Raw genomic sequence first — 26,036 nt, 5'->3', positions numbered from 1 at the left:
CAATGCAGAGACCACTGTTTATTTCTATATTTTGCATATATTATGTTTTGTTTTAAACACAAAATATAAAAAACGAGAGAATGAGAAGTAAAAGAAACCTTTTTTTGGACCCTTATGGCATTCTATGAATGAGAATTTGCAAGTTCTCTTTTATACCATGCCCAGTATAAATCAACCATCAGCAAAATTGTGGGCTTGCAGAAAACCAATACCCCAGCTGGAAGCTGGGCAATTTAAAACTTTGAAAAACCTTTTGCTTTTCTTATTTTTCAATCACATCCTAAAATTTTTGAATTATTTTTTTCCAAAGAGGTACCATTTATTCCTTGCATAGAATAATTGGATTTCCCTTCTGAAATCTTATGTTATTGCTTTGAGGGTCAAATGATGTATTTTAACCTCCTTGCATGATTCAAACTTGGCTGAAGAGATTTATTTCAAATTTTGCAAGATAATTGACATCAGAACTATGAAAGTACACAAGGATACTCTTTTGCAAACTCTTGAACAAATGAAAGCAGATTCAGCAAATGAAAACTGAGTGTGAGTTTAAACCAGAAGTCAAGCAATTGGTCAGTTATAAGGCAAATGGTTTACTCCATAGAAGACCAGGCTTCAATATGACTTCATGTCAGATATTCAGATTCTGTGTGGATTTAAATTTTCATATGGTACTTGTGCTAATTTACCATACTATGTACATTTTTCTTCTTAAAGTATGCAAACGAGTTTAATGGTGCGCAGTAGAATTTAAATGTATTGTCTATATATTTCATCTTTTTAATTAAAGATGGCAGTGTTAATAGATTTCCTATATGCATATAAGTTGGTTAAGTACATTTTTCACAGCAAGTAGCCTTTCTAAAATTCTTTGGAGATATATATGTGTGTATGTGTGTGTGTATATATATATATATATATATGAAATTTTTCTGTATTGATAACTCCCACTGGTAGAGAATATCTTTTGTGGTTCAGCCTTCTTAGGCACTGTTGTGGGGGAAAAATCTTAGTAGCCCCAGCTGTTTGTGGCTCCTTGGCCAGTATCTGGAGACCCCCATGGCCTTCTACTGCTGGCTGCCATCAGAGGCCTTAGCCTGCCCCCAGGCTCCCTGTTTCTGGGATCTCCAGGTGAACCCAATGTACAGAGTTCACTCCTGGGAGAAACAATGTTGGGAACAAGATTTGGAGACAAAAAGAGGCTGCAGGTGCCATTATACAGTCCCAGAGTTCAGCAAATAGAATGGGCACCGTGGGAAAGTGCCAGTGTGGAAAAGTAGTATTTGGGGCTGAGTCAGTACAGAGCCCACAGAACACACCTATGGAAGCCTCCAGGATCATGTTTCCACGGCTGCATAACAACTTTCTACCAAAGCCTCATCCTTGCCCTTACTGTTACATTCAAGTTCATTCAGTCCAGTTGCCTGAGCATCGCGTGTGAGTTTGCTTGAAGCCGTGCCTCATTTCATTCCTACAGCACAGCCGCTTCCAATGTAGAGAGGAGCAATTCTAAGTGTGGCAGTCACTGTGTGTCATCAACACTATTAGTTTCTTATTAAGTGTCTGTGGGCCCAGGAAAGAGGGTTAGATGTCTTTTTTGTCAGCACCTTTTGCCTTCAGCAGATCTGTTACAAAAACTCATTAACAAATTCATTAATCAAGGTCACTTTTGCATCTTTATGGTCAATTTGTAGTATTTGTTTCATTCAACTTAGGATGCCCTAATTTATCAGAACCAATCCTTCTCGTCTTTAAGCAACAAATGGAGACATTTAAGCTTGTTGTGTGTTCCTAGAAAGGACAGAGATAGAGTAATAAGTCGGAAAGAACAAAAAGACAGGTCTTGATTTGGTTCAAAGAAGACTTTTCTTGCAATCCAAGCCATCCTTCATGGGGCCGAACTGACTTACTGGTCATACTGCCCACATTCCAGGGTCATCACTGTCTATTTTACCTTCCATTAGGAAAGTTGTGGGCAGTTCCTAAGATAATCAGTAAGATCTCTTGAAACAAAACCTCTTTGCTCTTTGTTTCTCTCTGAAATGCTGATGTGCAAAAGCCTGGAGATGCCAGGGTCCATTTGGGGGCTATGTCAAGTGCCAACTAAGGTTTGGCTTACAAACCTCCCTCACCTGGCACCATGGGATGCTCTGCATCTCTTGCCAAGATGCATCGGGCATAGGTATACATGAATTCATTTGCCATTTGGATTGCTCATCTATTCTGTTCTTGTATGGTGCGCTTTCGTATTCCAGTAAAATGAGAGCTGAGATATAGTGGAAAGACACGCTGGATTTACAGTTGGAAGAGTGGACTTCATATGCTGGCTTTACCACTTTAGGTAATTTGCTGAGCTTTTTGGAAGCTTCATTATCTCGCCTATAAAATGAATGCACTGGTCAGGCTTTTTAGTTTTAGAGAATGGAGATCCACTGAGGCCTTCTGTGTAATAGAGTTGTACTGTAGAAATTCATACGGAGATAAAGGAGACAACACTCTCCTGATTTTGAAAAGTATATTCAAAGAGCAGATTTTCATGAAGGCTGGAACTGGGAAGTTGTTGAGGATCTGAGTGATTTCATCAGCCCTCAGCCTCCATAGCTTGTGGTTTGGCCCTTTCACACCTGTTTCTATTGCTCCTCTTGCTATGAATTAACTTCTTTGTCTAGTCTATTCTATACATCTCTCTCAATTGTGACACTTTTATATGTTTGACACTCCATTTACTCATCAAGTCACCTCACTCATGACCTGTTCTGACTTTTCACAGCTTCACAGTTGTTTCCAACTTTGTTCCCACTGCTGTTAAATGTCCTGCCTTCCTCCCTTATTCTGACTCCTTAGTGAAAGAAGCAGATGGGTCTAATTTGTTACCATAGACCTTGTTTGTTCAAAGCTTTCGGATCAGTTTATCCCACAGGTGAATGTGATCCTAGCCTTCCTCCGGTGGTTATCGTGGGGAGGTGGGCTTATGTGGTACACTTCTGCTCCAGGCATAGGTCAGAGCCATTTCCTTTAGCAGAGGCTGAAAAACTGATTTCATGATTTCTTGTTTTCAGTACAACAGGCAGACTAAGACCTAACTTGCAGAGATGTTAGGAGAATCAAAATATAACATAGGCACCGTCATCGTTGTCATCATCATCATCAAAATCGTATTTTGCACTTACTATGTGCTAGACATTGTTTCAAGTGCTTTCAATATATTTTAACTTATTATTTATTTATTTATTTTAAAAAATAATGTTATTACTCATTTTGTAGTAATGTTATTACTCATTTTGCAAACGAGGAGACTGAGAGCATAACAGGCTATGTGATTTATCCAAAGGTAAACAACTATTAGTTTGCAGGACCATGAATTGAATCAAGGCTGTCGGCAGAGTCCAGACGCTATACTTTGAGAAGCACTCCTCTCCTGACCTGTAATGAGCACACAATGTATATTTAGTATGTGTCATTTCACCAACTTTTGATGTTTTGTTGACTTTTGACTGCTGAGACTCATCTGACACTTTACTCCATTTTTACTTTGACACTAAGAACGCTACAAGCACTAGGACCGACAACCATGATGGAACACAAATTTTCTTTCTGTGGCTACACCAGGCAGCTAACCCTAGAAGCTCAGACTCTGTTCAGCTTGGCTAATCCCACCTGCTAACCTTGGCTTCAGTCACACCACCTCACAGCTGGTGGTGGGTTTATTGGCAGGGAAGGGAAAAGTGTAGTTGGGGAATTCCAGCCTAAAATTGTGAAAGTCATGAAACAATGAACTTTGCTTCTTCATATACAAACTTTTGCACTTTTGCAGGAAATTTTTAGAAACTAGAAAAGTATTTTCAAAGCATTATTGACATCATTGATTTTTTAAAATCATTGAGTCATTCCTTCATTTAGATACTGATTATTTAACACTGTTTTCAGGCTTCAGAGTTTTTTAGCTACTGAGTAGATAGGAAATGAATAAGACAAAGTTCTGTGTTCAGGGAGCGTTTAATCACATTATTAATGCTTACTATTTGAAGAGGGCCCTTGGTAGAACTGAGAGACAAGTAGTTTCCATCATCTTTTTCACTCCTTTGCAGTCTTTACATCTTCTTTGTAAATCTGTTTTTCTTTTTCCTGAAGTTCACAGAGGCCTTCTGCTACCCTCATCTCTGCAGACAGCAAGAAAAATAGCTAAGAGGCCAAATTTTCAAAAGGATGCTGATGTCTTTTAACAAGTTGATGTAATATTCTGTTCAGCAATCTAGTTCACTTGATATAGAAGCCAGCAATTTACTTTCAAGTACTCAGTTTCAGAAATCCCTGAAGATCCTTTTGAAAGCAGGAGTCATAATTTCCATGAGGTTTCAATCAATATTAGAAACTGGTAATATTCACAGTAATAAAGCTATTGCTCACTAAGCCCTCATTGTGTCTCCAGCACTGTATGGGATCATTTGCATACATACTATCAATCAGTTTCCATAGCAACCTTGTGAAATAGCTATCGTTTCTTCCATCTTTCAGATGTGAACACTGAGACTAAGAGAAAGTAAATTATAGGCCCAAAGTCACATAGGCTGCGAGAAGGGAAGCCAGGATTTAAGGCAAGTGTATCTGACTCCAAACTTGACTCTGCTACACAATTCTGCTACTTGGTGGTATTAGGGTTGGATAGTTTCTCCAATTTTCCAGGTTATGGAATAATTTTACTTCTTTTAGCTAGCACAGTAGAAATCCTTTATTTGAAGACTAGGAAGGAACATAGTGAATTGGACAAGGTGCTGTCATAGTGAGGTCTATGAGCTGCTTCAAAAGGTAAAGGAAGAGCTGAATTGGGCAAGAAGATCAAATATTGCAAAGAAGACTGAGATTGGCTTTGAGATTGGTCATTGAGAAGCTAACAAAGACTATAGTTTTATGGTATTGAATTTTAGTGAGGCAGTTTACAGCAAGGGCTTTGCTCTGAGACCAATTTAAATCTTAGTTCTGCCTCTTACTCGATCTTTTTATTGACCTTGGACAAATTGCTTAAACACTCTAAACTCACTTTCCCTCTCCAAACATGGGATTAAATCCTACTTTATAGGGCTGTTTTAATTATTAAATGAGATGATTCTTATAAACACTTCCTATACTGCCTGGCCCATAGGGAAGTACCCATTAAATATTAGCTCGGTAAACTCTTGGGAGGGTCATGCAAGCTGCCTGTAACAATCTTGCCTACAATGTGTGACCCAGGGGCCACCAGCTTAGGGAGTCAGAAAAGAATCTGTGATCATGGCAACCTCTCAGAGGAGTCCTAGAGGATTGTGCTCAGGGAAAAGACCGAGGCAATTAGGGATATCAGGACAACAGAATAGCGCCATTACAAAGCTGGGATGCAGTCATGTCCATTCAGGGAATTGTTATGTCACTTCTGTTTCATTGTTTACAGGGTTTCCTACCAAGTGTCTTATGATTTAGGATGATAATTGAGGTCGGGTCTGATAATTGACATCTGATACCTACCAGGTATCTTATAATTTAGGGTGATAATTTCAGCTCCAACTTCTCTGGAAGAACTTCGTTTACTAATTTATTTTTTAATCAAACCAAGTGATGTCATTTAGGGAATTCCATCGCTGCCCAGGTATCCACACATACGAGATTGTTATTACTCTCATTCGCAATGGGAAAAAGAAGACTTAGAGAAGTGGGTGATACTCATGGCCAGCATTGATGTAAGAACTCAGAGATTCTGAGTTCTGATGCCATTACCTTTTCTCCAGATCACACTATCTTTCCCCCACCCTCTGCCCATCTCTAAAATTGGGGATTTGTCTCACAGACCCAAAGTCACCTTTAAATCTGATCTCAAACACACACCTATGGGCCTTGGCTGGAGATGAATTAGACTTAGGTATAGTAAATGTAGCCAGCCATGTGTCCACAGAGAAAACCCCAACATGGACAATGGCAGGAATTATCTAGGCCAGGAGTCTGTAAAGGACCAGATGTTAAACAATTTTAGCTTTATAGGCCATCCAAGCTCTTTTTCAATTACTTATCTCTTGCCAATGTAGTGCCCAAGTAGCCATACACAGTATATAACTGAATGCATGTAGCTGTGTTTCAATAAACTTCATTTACTAAAACAGACAGTAGGCCACATTTGGCCTGGAGGCCATAGGTTTGCTGACCTCAGTCTAGTACATTCTCCCCATTTTGTCTGCAGAACCCACATAAAGACTACAACCCAACAACTCAGTAGAAGCGTTAGGGTTCTATTTGCAGTGTGAAAGAAAATAATTTGCTAGTTTTAGCCAGACCCCCACGGATTGATTATAATTGTCAGTTAAAGCACTGACAAAAATTGTTCTTGCTAGAAATTCAAGACATGTGGTATTCACAAATTCAGGTGAAATGCAAGCACATTAGCTTCTCCTGAGAGACACTGATGAGTTTAGCAAAGACAGATGTTAATGAAAACAAAACTATGCTTAGACTTGACAAGAAAAGTATAAACAGGATACTTATTAGCAAATATGCTATTTTTTCTTCCCTGTGAGTCTGATGGCTCCTGCTTGGTTTCAACTTTGAGTGCACAGTAGACATGTGTGACATGCTTGGATATGCTAAAATACCCCCTTATAGCAAAATACCTCATATAAATATATAAGAATAGAAGTGGAATTATGCTTCCAGACATTGATGTCATAATAAAGTTGGTTTGTGTAAGGACTGTTACATATCTTTAAGAGTTAGTGGTGGCTCTTGGTCTTGCTGCTAAAGTTTAGGGTGAACAAAGCATTTTTAGCCTTGCCTTATAAAATTAGCTGTGACACATTTAAGTATCTGCTAAAGTTTGTTAAATGGCTTACCCATGTGACAGGCAGATGTCAGTAGCCTTCCCCAAGATTGGAAGGGGTCTCTCTCTATATAATAAATCTAGGAAAGTCAGGTGCCTCTTGCTGCTGCCTTGCTATTTATGATTTCTCTCCTGATGATACCTCTATCACTGCTGCTGATGTCCATGAATAGCAAAGGATGAGTCAAGTAGCCTTCTCACTTGGGATGAATCAGATGTCAGTTTATTAATATGTTGTACTATGGCTGACAGTAGTGGATGCTTCACAGAATCGTATCTGGGGTCTACTGGGCTCTGGCTCCCAACTCTGACATTTGGGATTTGTATAACTGCTTAAGGTGGCCTGAGATGTGAGTTCTGCTACCCTAATACCGTAAAGAAGACAGGGCTATATGGGCTATATGGGAGATCCATATGGGATATCAGTCATCAGATCCTTATGAAAGGATTCAACCTTCATTTCCTCCATGTCTGTATCTTGTCTGAGGAAGAAGTGAGAAGGATTTGGGACTTAGATATATAGGCCCTTGGGATTTGTAAGAGTGAACATGTCATAATTTGGCATTTGTGGGTTTTCAGACACATTCTTACATGAAGTAAGCTGTCATACAGAGGAAACTCAGAAAAGCTTTGTGTCCCAACAGTGATGTGAAAGCATCCATCTTTCATTCTCTTTTTATTTCCTAAGTGTCATGGAATGTATACATCCTAGTCATCATCCCTGGGATTTCAGCTGGCTGTGTCCATCCCCAGCCCCTCTTTCCTCAGTGCTCTGTGGCTCAGAGTGAACAGCCTCGGCCTCTGAGGCCCCCAGCCTTTCCATGGCAGGACCACCCTCCTTGGACTCCACCTTGGGGTCAGTTAAGGCAGTACCAACAGGTCCCAGCCAGGGCTCTGCTGTAGCTTTCATAGCAGAGTGACGTGGGCCTAGGGCCCAGCTGTCCTCACGCAGACAGCATTACATCTTCCTCTTCTCACTTGTGACGAAAGCTTGCTGATGAGGCAAGCAGCCTAATGTTGCGATAAGACTACTGGATTTGAAGTCAGGAAGCTTTGATTATAGACCTTTTTCTCTCAAAAACATGTGAAACTTCAGGCAAGCTCCTTGACCTTCTTGGGCCTCAGTTTGCTCATCTACACAGGAGAGGCTGGAATGAGATAAGTATTCTCAAAACTTTGGCGTTCATGTTTTATTGGCATATTTTTGTGCAACCTATGTTAGTATTTTCTGAATATTTTTATTTAAATTGACTCGCTTTTTCAATTTAAACTTATTTTGGCCTTATCTGAGAGAAATATGTCAATAAAATCAGGGGTTTGATGTTATAGTTGATTATTTCAATACAGATTAGGCAGATAGTATTTTATACAAATAAATGATAACATAAAAATGTCCCACCCCTTTAACAGCAATTGGCACACCCATACCAGGAGCACATAGATGGGCTATGTCCTGTGCCTTGGGGGTCCCGGGCTAGCTGAACTTGTAAGTTGCCTTCAGCTCCCACATTCTAGGAATGTGAAAATGAAGGACATATGGGACACTAGCAATCCCTGGTTGACAGAGAAAGAAATGCATGAAGAAACTTTCTTCCATTCCCTGCAGCAACTCTGCTTTTCTTTTTTCCATTTATGAATATGAGATGATGGTCTATGGGCAACATGCTGGGCTTGGCGGGCTTGTATACAGGTTGGGTTGAATGGAAGAAGATCCATCCTGGGAGGGAGCCATCACATCCCATTGTGAATCTTTGGCTGGTCCTTTGGAGGGAGGCTGGTGACTTTGAGCCCTTCACATGGCCCAGTGGGGGCTCTCTGCAGGCGCCTTTGATCTGTGAATTGTTGGTTCAGAGCCATTGCCTTCGGCCTGCTCTGCTCCTCTGTGTCTGTGTCTCCAGCGAGTCTCTCTAGACATACTGTTAGGCTCTGCTAGCATGAAGTGTTCTAGGAGCCTCCTGGTTTGATTTAGGATGGAGTGGCTCCCCCACATTAGGGAGCAGGCCACAGGAAGAGCCTTCAGCCTCCAGCTTTGGGAGATTTGGGAAGGGGAAATCTCCCAGAATTGCCTCTGGAGGCCTTTGAATACTCCCGGAAGGAGACATTTATCCTCCTCCCTAAAATGACTCAGGTCCAGCCCAGCCAGTCTTTATATAATATAATTCTTTCTTATGGAAGTATTGTTTTAGTTGCCCCATGTGCCCTATTCCCAGGATAACAGTTATGCCTTAGGGGGAAAAATATTTGCTTTAGAAGGAAACTTTCTGGCAGGATGGTGGACTCTGCCTTGCTGAGTAACCATGCTGGGACCTGCAGGCCATGTCTCAGATTCCCTTTTTGGGCTGGCCTTGCTGGTTCTCAGGAGAGTCCCTGGATCAGAGGAAGACAAGGACAAGTCAGTCCCATGTTGCCATTAGGAGTGAGAGGCTCCTCTGAGGTACTGGAGATTCAGCGCCTTTTCCTCTTTCTTGCTTTCCTCTTCTACATCCTGAGCCCCTCTGGCGGCCGCCCTTTGAGAGTTCCTTTGCCTCTTTGATCAGGCTTGATTCTGATGTTAATTTTCACCTGATCTCATCTAATGAAAAAAGTTAAGAGTGGGAAGTGGGCCATGTAGCTGTTCCTGTGTGATACTGTAAGTGCATTCAAAGGCCTGTATTTTGCATCCAGAAATTTTCATCAGCATCTGTGTTAGATGCTGCCTTACCTAGCTAATCATTCCAGGTCACTAGGGTTGAAAAGAAAGAACACTCCAAAGGAAAATGACAGTTACTTCACTTGAAGATCTTCTGAACAAGTAGTGCATTTTCATTATTTAGGAACAGATGGATCTCAGTCTTCCCATTCATTCTTATTACCCAGGTTTCCACTTTCTGTACCTGCAGACTCATTGTCCTTATGCCCAGCATGGCCATGGGATCCTCTTCTTGTGCCCTCCTTTTCACCATACTCTGCTTATTTTATTTTGTAAACATCTCTAGACTCCCTCTCTTCTTTCCCTCTCTACTACCACTATAAGTGCAGGCCCCCCTCACCTCTCATTGGACTGATACAGTGGTTTCCCCCCTCTTCACTCTTGTCTTCTGACTTGTTTCCCTAAAACAATTCCCTTCAACCACCATCAGGCTGAATCTAATAAAATGCAACTTGAACTATGTCCCCTTCCTGGTGGAAAACCTTGGGTAGGTCCCTCCACTCAGAAAGCTAACTTCCAGGGTGTTAAACCTTTCATGCCTGCCCCTCATCTCCTCCACTCCTTGCCTTCCTCTCTGTGAGCTACCCTGACCATCAGTCATATTTTGTGAACCTCCCTTGCTATTTAATACTTCTGTGATTTCACTTATGCTGGCCTTTTGGCTGAGAATGTCTTTCCTCTCCTCTGAGTGAGGTCACCTCTTTCTACTCTTCTTAAAATTCAGTTTTGCCCTATGACTCCCTCTAGGAAAGTGTTTCTGACCCCCTTTTCTCTCCGGGCTGGGTGAAGTAGTTTTGTGCAATCCGTGGTGCATATTTCTGCATCATCCTTACCTGTGCATAAGCCTACCTCCCCTGAGTGTAAGCTCCTTGGTGGGAGGGATTATGCTTCTCTCAGTTCTAACCGAGGGCCTGGCCTTTTGCTGAGAGGCTGAAAGGGACTTTGGGAATGAACAGACAACCTTGCAAGGAAGGCTGAGCAAGTCTGGTAATATGGAGAGCTGAGGCTCAAGGAGGTTAGATGGCTGAATGGCTGGTCAGTGGCACTGTTGGGATGGGGAGCAGGTGATCAATCAGTGTATTTTCCCCTCTGTCCTGGAAGATCTTCAGCAAAATGTTCTCTCAGGCCTCCTCTCTAGTCCTGTGCTCCCTTTTCTCCACTGAACCCTCACATCTCTTCCTCCCTTCACATATTCATGGAACAGGAACCTTAGGGGAAGGCTGTCACACACACGAGAAGTGGCTAGATCATGAGGCCATCTCACTCTCCCTCTGCGTGTGTGTGCGTGTATACGTATAATTTTTTAAGTTGATACTGAGCAAAATTACTATAAAAGGTTGTCAGAGTGGGAACTTTAGTTTTGAGTGTCACGAGGCATGGTATAAGGGGTGGGATGAGACCACATGGTGTTCTGCAATGAAGAGGGCCCCTCCCAGAGCCCGAATATCCAGGAAGTCCCTGACTCAGCCTTCTGGGCAAAACCAACAGCTCCTGGTTTTCCTGTTCTCAGTGGCTGCTTTCACACTTCTACTACAGTGTCACGATGGCTGGTCTGTCTGCATCATTTGTAAGATGTGCCAAGTGCATTTGATACTAATAATAGGTAAAGTGCTGAAAATTGTGACTGGTTTTCTTTTCTCCATTAGAGTGGAGTCAGAGTTACAAATGACCTATAATAAGGTCATTCTCACTCAACTTACATTGTGTTATACTTTGCTGACTGAGAGAGATAAAAAATTGGAGTTACAGCCGGTGCCAGGGGAACATTGAGCCTTCAGTGTGCCAATGGGGTCTACCCGGTTTGTAGCCTGTATCTCTCATGGTATGGTGGCAGAAACAACTATGGAGAAGTGTTGGTCCTGACAGTGTTTGGTTTTCCTGTTAAGCCAAATTTAATTTCCCCAATTATAGAATGAAGTTAAGAAGAACTTCTCCATCCTACCTGTAGTGACTCTGCAGAAACAGAAATATAAATGCAAAATTCACACTTTCGTTTCTAAGGGAAGGGACTTTTATTTTTGCACCATTCACTTTATAAAGTATGTAGTGCAGCTACATGTATGTAGCTATAATTAGATTCTAAATAGACATTTTTAATGTGATTACAAGTTTTGACTTCTCTGGAGTTGATACTCTATTCCTGCAGACCTCTAAGGAGTGGAGCAGGAACAGTTAGATTAACGTGCAGGTTAGTTTATTTTACTAGAAAAACAATCTGTCACTATAAGTGAGCCGTCAGCCGTCTCACAAATGCTGGCTAAAGGCACCAAAAGATAGGAGCTGGAGTGAGGTTGGGTAAAGAGAAGTCTTCACACGCTCTAAAAACACAGCTGTATCCTCTGGGTGATGGATCTGTAGCATGCACCTTGCATTTGAGCATCCTCATGGGTAAGGAAACCACCACCTGACTATAGTTGACTTTCTCCTGGGAGGACTCCATGACCAAGGGAGTGCCCCTCAGAGCGATCCAGGAACCAGCAGAAAAGAAGGAAGAGAGATTTTCAGATGGAGGTCTTCAGTCTGAACTGACCAACAGTATGAACGTAATGCTGTTTGTGTTTTGTCAGCCTCAGCAAGTCAGCTGAATGTGCCTCCCTGGAGTTAATCAAGCTATGTAGCATTCACTGAGTGTCAGCCCCGTGCTGGACATTCTGCTAAGGCTGGGGCTGTGGAAGGAATTTAGAACTTGGTCTCTGCCTGCAAGTCCAGTCAGAGCCATGATACAGGGAGCAACAGAATTAGGGATTAAGGATTAATTGATGAATGTCCACATATGCATTAGGAATTGGAATAGAACAATATGTCTGAGGATCAGAGTAATCAAAGTAGGTTTCAGGAAGGAGACGGATGTATGCTGCAACTTGAAAGCACAGAAAAGGCATAGGTAGGGGAGATACAAAGAAGAACATTTCAGGGAAATGAGAAAGCAAAGGTGTGGAGATAGGCAGAGAAAGACCTATTACCCCATACCTGCTCTTTCTCCCTTTTCCTCTCCCTCCCGTTTTTCTCCCTTTCTGTCTCTCTCTCCCTTACAACAGAACTGAATGTTAAGAATAGAAAAAATAAATCACAACTATTAAAATGTAGAAAGAAGAAACTCTGTGAACACTATGATCTGAATTAATTTATAATGATGTTGCAGGTTGGCTGGGAATGACCCCATGGGTTCAGGAAAACAGGTATAGAATTAGGCAGTTGGCCCAGCAGATGATGTCTGCCTCATCAGTTGTCTTGGAAGCAAGAACCCCTGACTGCGTTTGTATCACGCGAAAGTCTCTGGCTGACCTATGGATTCCCTGCATGATCGAGCCACTCATCAGCAAATCAAAACCTGACCAACAATAGCAGAGTTGAGCCTTTTGTCACTTTCTCTGGCAGGTGGGGAAGAGCTGGGGCCCAATTTCCAGCTTCCCTTTGCTCCTGCCCATCTTTGGCTGGTGAGCACCAGGCCTGCGCGGGAGGTCTTGGTGGGAGTAACCAGCGTTTGGCTGTTCTGCTGGGAACAGAGGGGACCATGGTCAGCTAGTGAAGAAATCAGGCCTAAGCAACAGACTCTCTACCTGCACCCCACTCCATCACAATCCCCATCCCCACCTCAAAAAACAAAGCAAAACAAACAACAACAACAAATGCCAGTACAAGAGAGGAAGCCTGAAAAAACAGAAAAACACAGCTGACAGCCTGGGGCTATGGGTGGGTAGGATGCCAGGGAGAGAGGAGGTAGGACAGGGCAGTTGGGGGTGTGTGTGTGTGTGTGTGTGTGTGTGTGTGTTTCATTTCTTAAAATTAATGATGGGAAGGATTTGAAGACTTGTACAATAGCTTTGCCAGCAAAAAAATGTAATTAGCTGAAGACAATATGCTGCTGATGTTGGAGCTGGTGGCTTAACGAAGCCCATCCTAATGAGAATGTCAGTACCTCATTCAGAGATTGCCTTCACAAACCAGGCCTCTTCTTCAGATTTTGTGCTTGATTAGTTCCAGAGAAAAACAAATTCAATTTAATAATTTTTTAAAGAGGGAGAAATAAGAGCCACAGCACTCAGTGTGGGGCCCCAAAGAAGACTTTTTGGACTGCCAGGGTTTCTCCTCCTTCCCCTGTTTGATGCCAGACAAAGCTTGCTGGCAAGGAGTGAGGGGCTTGGAAGGAATATTGGCGTATGATGCTCTAATCGTGTTCGTACGTCAGCATCTCCTCTCAGCCCTTAATTTCCTCTTCTGTTCCCTTTGCTACAATTCTTGAGCTCTAATGTGCATCTTACTTGGATGCCAAGATTGAGTCACAGCTGGAACATTACAAGGGATATGACCATGGATACCCATTTTTCTCCCAGGGTTTGGATTAGAATTTGGGGCCTGTGATTAGAATTTTCTGTGGTGGGTCAAATCAGTTACCAGTTGGAGGAAGTTTATGAGCCCAAAGCAATGTATACAAGTTTTGTTAACCTCTGTTTTTGACTGGCATTAAATGACTTGCACTGGGAATGGCCGTTGTCATCTTTTGGGTTCTAATGCAAAACATGGCCTGTGGGCTTTCTCCTGTCTTCTCCAAATCTATCGGCTAGCACAGTGTTTTTTGTGTGTGACCTGACTGTAATGAAGTTCCTAGTTTCCCTGAAAGTTAAGTCTGACAGTTCTCCCCAGTCTGTCTTACATGTGTGTTGTTATACTGTGGAAAGTGTTTATTGTTCTTCTTATGTCTCCCATCCCAGAACAGGGCTTACAGAGAACAAAGAGACCTCAGTCTGTGTGCATTAGTGTCAGACTGTTCTCAAGGAAATGGTTGAGCATCTGTACTCTCAGACTCTGAAGATAGTTGATTTCACTTTACATCTACCCAAGGGCAGATATCTCCATAGAATTTTCGCTGCCTGTGTCAAAATGACAACCTGACAAGTGTGATCCTCCTTGGCCATATTGGTTAAATTATTGTTTAAAATGTTGTATTTGGCCAATCCGATGATCAAGCTTAACTGGAAAAGATTGCAGGTATCAGGCAGTGTAGACAGTATTGAGTGTAGACATTTAGGGATCCTCATTTGCATAACCTCAAGAGTTAGTTGTAGAAGCAAGGAAGTCTGGGGTTTAATTTAAAGAAAATGGGAAGTTGAGTGATTAGAACCCAGACCACAGTGGTGGGCTTCTTTCTATGTGACATGGTTGTAAAACACCATCATTAATGTCAGTGGTTGAGTCTTAGTTTGGCCTCATACTAGTTTGTAAACTTGGGTAAGTTACTTTCTAAAAATGGAAATTGTAATTTTTACTACTTATACTTATTGGTAGGACTAAATAAAATAATGAGTATAATTCATTAGGTGCTATGTCTGGCATGTGGTAAACACAATAAATAGTAGTTGTCATTAGTATTACTTCTTTATTGTACCAGTACTCTAGGAATAAAGCACTGTGTGAATAGACTAACAAAATGAGGCAGGAGTTTGGAGGAAGAATTAAGCACATGTAATGGGATTAATTATAGGAAGCTGAGAAATGCTTAATTCATTTATAGTGGTTTGTGGACTTTGAGATCATCACAAAACTAGCCATCAGCTATGTGATCTTTACCTCTCCCAGTCTAGGGACTGTGCTGCTGGAAATCCCACTGTAAAAGAGAACAGGGGCAGGATCCTTGAATACTTGACTGGATCCTGGCATACCAGATCTCACGGCAATCATGAAAATCAAGTTGTACCTCTCTGTGTGGGACAAGAATATGATCAAGGCCACACTCCATGTGAAAGGCCTTCTACCTACACCCTGACTCACAGGCATCTCTGAATAGTGCAGCCTTGAAGGATCCATCTCAGTGTTAGCTGGAGAGGAAACGGATCTTCAGGGTCTTCCCTGGTTCAGATAGTGATACTGATGAATATGTACCAAATTCAGAGAAATTTTGACATCCTGGCCCTCTTTCCCCTCCTATTCCCAACTATGTTATAGGCTGTTTACCTCTGAAGTCACTGGAATCCCTACACATGCCCTGCATAAGGTCTTCCTGCAGTGACTAGTTTTTAATGCTGTTGATTTTCATGTACTCAGCCCCAGCTGCTGCCTATGGAACTATCAGCTCTCTGAGAACCTCTTTTCCCCCGTTAAACTGGCCTGCCTGACTTTGAGGAAACGGGAGGAAGAGGGATTTAATAACTCCTTTATGATCAGAGAAAAATAGGGATAAAGTCTAATGGTCATTAGCATATACTGTGCCCGCTGCCTCTTCCCCTACTCGTTCAATAGTTCCCTTAATGTTTGGTCCTAATGGAGTAGATTATTATTATTATTTTATTTCATCAAGATCACCTACTGCATAAAAAACAAAGAAGAAAGGAGGAAAGGAACGTGGCCCAGAATAGGCATTGAGCATTATCCAGCTGGTGATATTTATTTATTGGCTTCATGCTTGGCTTGTGAAGTTTTGAAGGGCTGGTGCCCACAGCCCATGGAGGGAGCCTGTCTCATGCAGCTCTGCCCATGAGTTGCTGAGACAGCGACCTGGAGTGCTTCTGCTTCCGTGTGGACCCTTTTATCTTCCAGCCTGTCTGTTGTGCATAATACACACATTTGTGCGTGTGCATGCACACTAATATCCACACACATGGGTTATATGTGGGGCCAGCCTCTTAACACATGATACTAATTGGGGTGCCATCCATGATGTCTGACTAGGCAGCGTCATCTCTTAGAAAATTATTACATCTGCATCCAGAGGGATGAAGGACCTCAGGTCTGCCCAGGTAGCCTGATTCCTTACTGGTCTCCTACACTGCAGAGGTGTAGGTCAGTCTTTGGAATTATGGATCTATGGGCTGAAAACCCAGCCCATGATGAGCTGTTTCTCTGTCATCCTGCTTCACCCAGCCCTGCTTGGCCTTAGCACTCTTGTTAAGGCAAACAACAGGTAACTGTAGCTACTAATGATGAGAGAGCTCTAAGCAGCTCACGGAGAAATGCGCTCCTTTGCTTTTCTTTGGGATGACAGAGTCAAGGGTCTGAGGCAAGAAAAAAAAAATCTCGAGAACGGAAAAAAGCAGTTCTATAAACAGAATCTGAAAGAGTACAACTTGAAATAGCCCAGGCTGACTCCAGCACACTAGCCTCCAGCCACTGTCCCTGTAGGGCTCCAGGCTCTCATTAGACGAAACTCCTAAAGTCTCATACAGGAATTGAAGACAAACTTTCCAGATTAAAGAAGAAAGACGATCAAACCTAACGGTCTTAAAACTTTTAGAGCTAGGAAAAACAAAATAAAACAAAATTAAATTAAAAAGTAATTACAAAGCTAGAGAGTTGAGTTTCCTCCTAAGAGGAACATAGCCTCTTTAGGTTGGAAGGACTCAAATACCAACCTGCTTAACCTTGAAAGGCTCTTGGTCTTAGCCTTTGCCTCTTGTTTGTGGAAGGTTGCCTCATCCCTATATTTACCCACCAATGGCATTTTAATGAGACAGAATTGGGGGAATATCCTATTTCTTCCCTAAGCTTTGGATACTTTGTCTTAGGGGCATGGGAGAAGGGGATGCTGAAGCATCTTGAGGCAGCAGTCAGCAGTAGTAACTACCCCAGTGAGAAGTTAACCAAGCAGCACGGGCTGGGCCCTGCCAGTGGGGCATGCAATTCACACCAGGAGCCCCAGAAGACATATTGAGGCCTCTTAATTAACATGGTGGCCCGTGGCAACTGGAAAGCCTTTCCACACGATTAAAGACTTCAGAAAACTCCCAAGGGGAGGTAATGTTCCTAATAATTTATAAATCGAACTTGCTACTTAACATGCTTAAAGTGTTTTCACTTGTCTTTCATCTGCAAAGGAGATGGGCAGGGGATAATGAATTTCTATTCACTAACCAGCATAGAAAAGAGAATCTGCCAGAGAAGCAAGGGCATTTTCTCTTCTAGTTTGGGTGACTCCTTCTGGCAGGAAAGGGATCTTCATGGTCAAGAATGTGTTATCACAGTTTTTATGACATCCACTCATTTCAGAGGCCTTTGTATGCAATTGGGGAAGAGGGGGTCTGCTTGTGAGGAGATCATTGGCTACATGGGGTTGATGACCTGCTTCTGGTGGGTCAGCTCCATCATCTCCTTGGTCTGTGGTTTGTGACTTTGCTGGGCAGGAAGAATGCACAGGCATTTTGTCTATCCTTAGTTTACCAATGCAGAGCCATTTCCTGTTTGACAGGGATCAGTGTTACAATCAGAAAATTTTCAGATTGGAAGAGTCATGCATTTCTTTCAATCACTGAATTTTATCGATGAAGGCTTGGGTTAGGTTCAAAAGGGTCTGCAATTTGCACATAATTACACAGCTGCTTTACCCTATTATTTTACTGGGGTTCTTCATGTTGCTAGTAATTTAAGTCTAGTTTTCCAGTAGGCTCCATAGTATCACAGGATCAGAAGGGATCTTAAGAAGTTATCCATCTGCTTTATCCATTCCTTATTCCTGAAACATTTTGGTTCTAGATTAGGATATGCCCAGAGTTTCCATGTGGGTTTGCACAGTTTTTCTGTTCTTGTTCTGCCTCTTATAAAAGATATGAGTGACATCCAGAAAAAAATATGAGTGATTGTTGCTGTATCCGAGAGAGGGTGTTTACCCCTGACCTTGGGGCATTGGTATTAAGACAAAACAGGAGACATGAGCTACCAAACTCTTGTATATGATTCCTATTTTGTAACCACTATTTAATTCCTCTAGGAATATAATTTGAATTCAGTATGTCCATTGCCTTGAGGAATAATTAATTCTGTCTCAAATTCACTCTTCTGCTTACTCCTAAGGTAAAAGTAAGCTTTGAAATGTGAGCTGATTGATTGGCTGTAGTCTCTTGACAGATGGTAGCTGGAAGCATAATCTCAGCTTTTCCATTTCTCTGCCAAGGGTTCAGAAAGCCCAGGTGACTCTCTAAACTTTGTGACATTTAATAGATCCAGATTCTTTTATTTTAGGATTTATTGATTATGTGACACTGATTTGAGAAGGATTCCACTGGTCCATGGGGTTGTTACCAGAGTGTTACCTCTAGTCCAAGATATCTTCATCTACCACAGTGTCTTTGGTTTGAAGAAGAGAAGTAATGACTGGCCAGCGCCTGTGATCTGTTTTTGTCTTCCTTTTATGCCTGCGTTTATCTTTAAAAATCAAATTATGTAGATTAATTCCTATAACTAAAATATAAACTACATGAGATCAGGAAGTATACCTGTGTTACTCACGGCACTATCTTCACAACAGTGACCACTGAAAAAAATGCCTTGCTAAAGTAGGCATCAGTAAGTGCTTGTTGAATGATTTAGTAATAAATTGAATAAATGAGTCACCCAACCAGCTAACTTATACAAGATTAGCTTGTAGGCACAGAGAAGATGACCATATTGAAATATATTGAAAGTTGATGATGCTTCTTCCTTTTTTTCCTTTCTTTTTTCTTCCTTCTCTTCCTCTCTCTTTCCTTCCCTTCTTCTCTTCCTTCTTTCCTTCCTCCCTCTTTATTTCTTCTTTCCCCTCTCCCTTCCTTCCTCTGTCCCACAATTATTGACCATCTGCTTTATGCCAGGCACTGTGCTTTACCCTGGAGCTATAAAAGAGAGAGATTAGACATGGCCTCTGCCCCATGGCCCCTGTCCTCTGTAGTCTAGCAAATGAGATAGACAAGAAAATCAAAGGTAAATGTACTTGTGGTTAGAATTATGTGGAGGGTTCTATGGAAAGTGCAGTGAGACTAGAGAATAGCTGGCTGAAGTTGTGTCACTGAATTGACTTTGAAGAATGAATAGGAGTTAGCTGAAGGAGGAAAGTATGACCCAGGACCCAGGATGAATATACGGGTCAGATAATGAGACAGTCTTGTCATTGGTCCAGAGGACTGGGATAAGCATAAAGGAGAGATCTGCTTAGAATTTTCCATCCTTCGGCAATTACCATCAATGTTATGTAACACATTGTTACATAAAAATCCTAAAATCTACAAATTATCTGACAAACCTCATACTACTCTCTTAAGTAAGTGCTGAAAATGTCAATTTCATAATAAAATAAAAGCTGATTTCATTTGTGTGGTATCTATTACAGCCAGTAGAAATGATTTATTGATTTTTTTAAAAGAAAAATGTATTTTAAAATGCCGCTTTTTTTTTTCAAGGAACTCGTTAATAGATGTGGGTTTCTCGTATACCCCAAACATGCTTCTAGTTACCAAATGTTAACAGTTTTGAGAAAAAAATCAATAGAATAATCAGAAAACTCATGCAAAGATGAATAACGAACAAAACAATTCCGTGTTTTGCAGCCAGTGCTTACAGTCAGTGTTTCTTTTTTAATATTCAGAGTTTACAACTTGTAACTTGTTGCCTGAATCCAGATATACTGTAATGTTTTGTCTTTGTTTTTCCAATGGCTATAAAAATTGGAGCTAACACAAATAAATGAAGAATACTTTCTGAACACATCTAGGGTAAAACAGAAACTCAAAGCAAGACATGTGCATGTGAAGAACCCCTGTACACTCTCTGTAAAGCCTTGTGTGATAAGTGCCCATTCTGTTTGTCAGCGTGCTCATGAGCAGACCTTAAGTAGAAGTCTTTTGGGAGCTGAGTATCCAGAGGACAATTGGTGCCCCCAATAAGCTGTGTAAGATGTGTGCATCTTGCCTTTCTCTTTTCGACTTGGCTATTGGGATGCTTCCAGCCACAGTCTTTGGCCTAGGGTTTCCTTTCCATTCCATCTGCCCCCTCTTCATTTCACTAGACTCTTTGAAAGGAAAATCGTGGAGTATCCATGACATTTACTGAAACTGCTTAAAATTCTCTACGAAAGCAGTAAGGTTAAGAATAATGAAATTGGCTGGGCTCAGTGGCTCATACCTGTAATCCCACCACTTTGGGAGGCCGAGGCAAGTGGATTATTTGAGGTCAGGAGTTAGAGACCAGCCTCACCAACATGTTCAAACCTTGTCTCTACTAAAAATACAAAAATTAGCCAGGTGTGGTGGTGTGTGCCTGTAATCCTAGCTACTTGGGAGGTTGAGATGAGAGCATCACTTGAACACGGGAGACAGAGATTGCGGTGGGCCAAGTTCACACCTCTGCACTCCAACCTGGGTGACAGAGTAAGGCCCTGTCAAGAAAGAAAGAGAGAAAGAAAGAAAGAGAGAGAGAGAGAGAGAGAGAGAGAGGGAGGGAGGGAGGGAGGGAGGGAAAGAAAGAAAAGAAAGAAAAGAGAGAAAGAAAAGAAATTGTCCAAGACCTATGGTGTATTGAAAAATGTGACAGTAACTGAATGTGAGCCAAGTCCTCACTGTAGAAGGACAGTTACCAAAGTGGTAGACCCCTGCCTTTTCCTAGTACAGTGGTGGGCCTATATTTTCTTCCTACTTGCTACCTGCTCAAGCAGGTAGAGCATTTCAGTGGAATTTATATGTAGTGATTTTACAAATAATTATTACAAAATATTATTAAATAATATCACATATTAATGTCACATCACATTATGGTATATTATTGTTTATAAAATAGTGCACAATTAGTAAGCCATTGCAAAGCATTTTGACATCTGTCACCAATTTGGGTTACAGAAGCAGAGAACCCATACCACAGCTTGAGTACCTGAGAATCCTTTTTCAAATGCTTGTGCTGAGTTTCACCTATTGACTGAAGCTTATTCCTGGTAACTGATTATTAGAAAGCTGAGGTCATCGAGAGTCACTGACTCTAAGCAGAGGATGTGTTTTTTCACTAAAGCAAAATTAGAGAAGCTAAATATACTGGCTTAGCAAAACAAAAGCTTCTGTTCTAGCTCCCTATGTTATGTTTTTAAGAAAAATGAACATAAAATATTCTTAATATAGTGTCTAGGCTCCACACATGGTAAAGGGAATTTTGGATGAACTTACCAAAATGGCCTGTGAGAAGAGCAGTGAAGGAAGATCTGGGACTAGAGCCAGTTCTGCACTGTCTAGTTCTGTAGTTTCTCTGAGCCTTGGTTTTTTCATCAGAAAAGGAAGGGGCCGAACCTAGAGATGGATAGGCAGTGTGTCCCTAAATTGAAAGAAAGTACACATTTCTCATCTAAATTCAGCCCAGTTGAGGGCCTAATGGTATCTTTCAGGCATGTAGTGATATAAATAGTCCTATTTTAACACAGATAACTTAAAACGTGAGTGTTGTCTTTTTACTACCAACTAATCTTGGATTTGGATGCTTCATAGGTGCTTACTAAAGGTCCTTTGTTTATGATAGCTCCTCCTTTGACCCACTGTGAGGTAGATGTGCACTTTGAATATTTGAAATCTGAGTATTTGAATACTCTTTCTTCCAGAACTGACAATAGGTCTGGATGTATTCATCCACACTCTCCTACTCTGTCCTCTTATGATCTGTAAGATAGATGCCGGGGTGTAGATGTCTCTCCAGTGAGCCATGCTCATTCTGAGTGACTGCAGGCTAGTGCTTAAGAATATAGGCTCTGAAATAAGAGTTGTGGTCTTCTTCCAGTTCCACTGCTCATTTGCTGTGTGATGTTGGGCAAGTTATTTAACCTCTGTGCCTCATCTTTTTCAAATGTAAAATGGGAAATTGAGTTGAAAGTGAGGAACCTTCTGAACAAGTATCTGGTACATGGTAAAAGCATGATAATGGACAGCTAATCTTGTTTTATTACTGTATAATATAGGGAATGAGCCTATGCCCCAGACCTCATCATAACACTGTTGTGACCATCTTAAAGGAGAATTAGAGAGGAACAGTGAAAGGAGCTCCTAAAAAAACCTACGTGAGCAAAAAACACGGTGTTTAAGCCATTCCTTAGAGATTGATGCTTATGCTACTCTTACAGCTCTTTAGGGAATAAAATTACCTCTCGTTTTCACTAGCCTAATTCAATGTCTGACAACTTCTCTCAGTTGGGAAGTTATTCCTTCCGTGTGGCTTAATTACCTATTGTTGCAATTTCAATTTGGGGTGAAGGAAAAGTTAGCTCTGACTCTGAGATACAGGTTCTGTTTAAAAAAAAAAAACTGTTGGTTTGGACACAAACAGTCACTGTCAATGAGTGGCACAGCACTGTGGAGGCACTGTGTCTTCTAGGCAGTATTCTGTGGGGTCCCAGGAGCTCTGCGTGTGTGTCTGCAGGCTGCCAGGATAGATGGGAGTGGAGGTAGCAGTTAGCAAGGACCTAGAATACTTGGCTTTGGACTCCTACCCACAATGGAACCTGAGCATGTTTACTCTTTCTCTGTACTTGCATTACTTGCATAAGAGCTTGCACCAGGAGAAAGGGTTCTGCAAAAAACAGAAAGAATTGAAAACCAGGAGGTCAGCATACATCTGTCCCCAACAAGTCACATGATATAGCCTGTCACTTGGCAGCTGACTCTGTTGCCTCGTGTCTCTGCTCCTCTGTGCTGCCTGCTTGAAAGTGGCAGTGTATGTGTGTGTGTGTGTGTCTATTCCTTTGCTTACAGTGATGGTGAAAGAGGGAGGATAAATAGGAAGATTTTCAGGGAAAGGAATTTTATAAATCCAAGGCATAATTATTATGAGACTGGAAAAGCCCCTTTAATGTATTTGGGGGCATACTCTTGACCTCGTCTTATGCAGGTGGGCCCTCTGGGAATTAGTAGGGGATTTTTATCTCTAGCTTATTTGATAGGGAGGTATGATTGAAGCCTAAGATTGAGAGAAGAACCATTTGGCACATGCTAGCCTAATTAAATAGGTTTGGAAAGATATTGACCAAAATAAAGGGAGTGAATAGAGATTGTGCACTGGAAGATTTATGCCCACCGAGTGCCATGCAGCACCAAGCTTAAAGGCTGTCCCTCTAAATGCTGCCCCGGTGACGTGAAGGCCATGTGTTCAGTCTCACTGAGTCCTGCATCCTCACCTCTGACAGGCAGCAGCGTGGTGTCCTGATTTGTAAGGAATGGCCTTCGAGGTGTTGGCCTTTGAGCACCGGAAGGTAACTCCTCCACCAGCCTGACTTCAGGACTTGCGTCTCAATCCCTTCCCCTGAGCTTTAGTAAGAAGGGGGAACATCACTCAGGACTGTGTGGTTAAGGAAAATCTGTGACCCAAAAAGTCATGTTCAAATGATGAGATTCCTCCCCACACTTGGTGGTAAATTCCTGATGGATGTAAATTTCAATTCAGATTTGTCAATGGTTTTTCCTGCTGGGCCAGTTACTCAGACGGCGACATTTAAGGTTATGCTGAGAGCAGCTTTGATTATGTGAGATATCTTATGCTAGGCACTTTACATAGTTAGCTAACCTAATTCTTACAACCACCCTGGGTAGTGAAGTGGTATCTTCTCCATTATACAGATGAGGGATCTGAAGTTTAGAATTTATAGGACCCACTGATAATTGGTGGAACCACTGTTAGAATCTATGATTGATCTTTAGACGTGAGACAGGAAGAAACCAGATGCCACCCCAAATTGCTAAAAAAATAAAGTCCTGAAACCAGCTTTATGTGTGGCAGATTTGATTTAACAAATAAACCCTTTCCCCTGTTTTTGCAGCTGAAATCACACACACACACACACACACACACACACACTCACACACACTCACAAAGACTTCTTTCTTCAAATTGTTTGCTAAGCCCGAAGGAACTGGATCACTTGAAATGATGCACTGGTCATCCCCGCTCCATTTTTCTCTCACCCTAAATACCAGTCACAGCAGACTTTCCCTTGACTGCTGAATGATGCTTGCTACAAATGCTTAATACAGTTGAATGAATGAATGCATAAATAAGTGATGAATGGTGGTGGCGGAAGGAGCAATGACTCTTTGTGGGAGGAGCCTGCCCATCTTCCCACATCCATCTGTGGTCCTCTCTTCCTAGGGTGGCATGATCGCTCTGCTGCTGTCCATCTTGTGCCTGGTGATGATCCTGTACACTCGCCGGCGCTGGTGCAAACGCCGCCGGGTCCCCCAGCCCCAGAAGAGTGCCAGTGCTGAGGCAGCCAACGAGATTCACTACATTCCTTCTGTGCTGATTGGCGGGCATGGACGGGAGAGTCTGCGCAACGCCCGCGTGCAGGGCCACAACTCCAGTGGCACCCTGAGCATCCGGGAGACACCTATCCTGGACGGCTATGAGTATGACATCACTGATCTGCGCCACCACCTGCAGAGGGAGTGCATGAACGGAGGGGAGGACTTTGCCAGCCAGGTCACGCGCACCCTCGACTCCCTGCAGGGCTGCAATGAAAAGTCGGGGATGGACCTCACACCAGGTGGGGATGGGAGAAAGGCAAGGGGCTGTTTGGTCCTTCATCCTAAAGAGCCGGGAGTGGGTAGGAACAGCTGTGTGACAACAGCTGGTTGTCCTACATAGTGTGATGTGGCAGTGCCCTTCCCTAGATAGGCAAGAATAACCTGTTGCCTGAGATGATGAGAACTGTTTTCTAATCTAGAAAACCAGAAGAACCATGTAAATTGGATCTCTTTTCACTTTCAGCAGGCACTGGAAGCAACATACTGTAACGTTCAACAGAGGAGTGAGTTAGAGCCATTTTAGTGTGTAATGAGCAACCCTCTGGGAAATGAGATAGCAAGAAAAATGAACATGTGTATATGATTTCTTGTATATTGTATATTTGCTTAGGCAATTTAACTCTCCATTGAAATGGAGGGGACAGTGGTATCTGCTTTTTCCTATGACTCCTGAGAATTGGGCCTGGAGTGTTTTAGTTATGTTATCTTGCTCATGCCTCTGTGCTCTCTACAAGGGATGCACTTCTTCAAAGAATATGAAGGATTGCAATCATGGTATCAGACCCTAGATGCATTGTGTGTCTATGGAGACACTGGCTGGAAGAACTAATCCAGATGAACAAGATCAGGGTCAAAACTGCAGAGAGAGAAAGACTGCACTCTTCCTTTACAGTAGCCTACCTATTTCTCTTTAAAACTTCTATGAATCAGCAAATCTCCATAGATAAACCCTTAACGGTGATCCTTCAAAGAACTGCCCAATTATCTTTGAGGAAGACATATTTGATGCTGAACATTGCTTACTATATATGAACTTTCAGTGGGGCTTGAAAGAGTGGAAACATGTAGAGGTTTTTATTCTGCTTGTTCTCTACAGGAAATTCTACACGAAAAGCCAATTTCTAATAAGATTTAAAACCTGAGAATTCCTTGAGAATATGGGGGACATATCATCAACATCTCTTCATATTCCCCGTCACACCTGGTGTAGTGCTAAGCGCACAAAGTAGACATATGGTACTCAGGGGTTATCATCAACTCAAATGCCTTTAGGAGGCCAACAGATAACACAGATATGTGAAGCAGAAGGAGGTCAGACAATAGGGGATGGTGCAGACTGTGATGAAAGAGAAGGGGCATGTTCTGCCTGAATGCACACAAATTCAAATTCTTTTAAAACTCTGTGCTGACCAAAATAAAGAAATCTACAGTCTGTATTTAGCCAAAGGGTTACAAGTGTTGACCTTATCAATATAGAATTATTATAATACATAATATAATAATA

General features: G+C 42.0%; 1 protein-coding gene across 2 annotated transcripts in view; it reads left to right on the top strand.

The window, feature by feature from the left end:
- Positions 1-26,036, top strand: part of ASTN1 (astrotactin 1) — a 314,268-nt gene that overhangs the window by 106,836 nt on the left and 181,396 nt on the right. For both annotated transcript variants that reach the window (XM_011981446.1, XM_011981445.1), the window contains exon 3: positions 24,378-24,771. In XM_011981446.1, the coding sequence (XP_011836836.1) occupies positions 24,378-24,771 (394 nt within the window). The remainder of the gene's footprint in view (positions 1-24,377; positions 24,772-26,036) is intronic.

The sequence above is a fragment of the Mandrillus leucophaeus genome, unplaced genomic scaffold, assembly GCF_000951045.1.
Source record: "Mandrillus leucophaeus isolate KB7577 unplaced genomic scaffold, Mleu.le_1.0 Scaffold226, whole genome shotgun sequence".
In the NCBI taxonomy this organism is placed as follows: domain Eukaryota; kingdom Metazoa; phylum Chordata; class Mammalia; order Primates; family Cercopithecidae; genus Mandrillus; species Mandrillus leucophaeus.
This window is presented reverse-complemented; position numbering and strand designations above follow the sequence as displayed.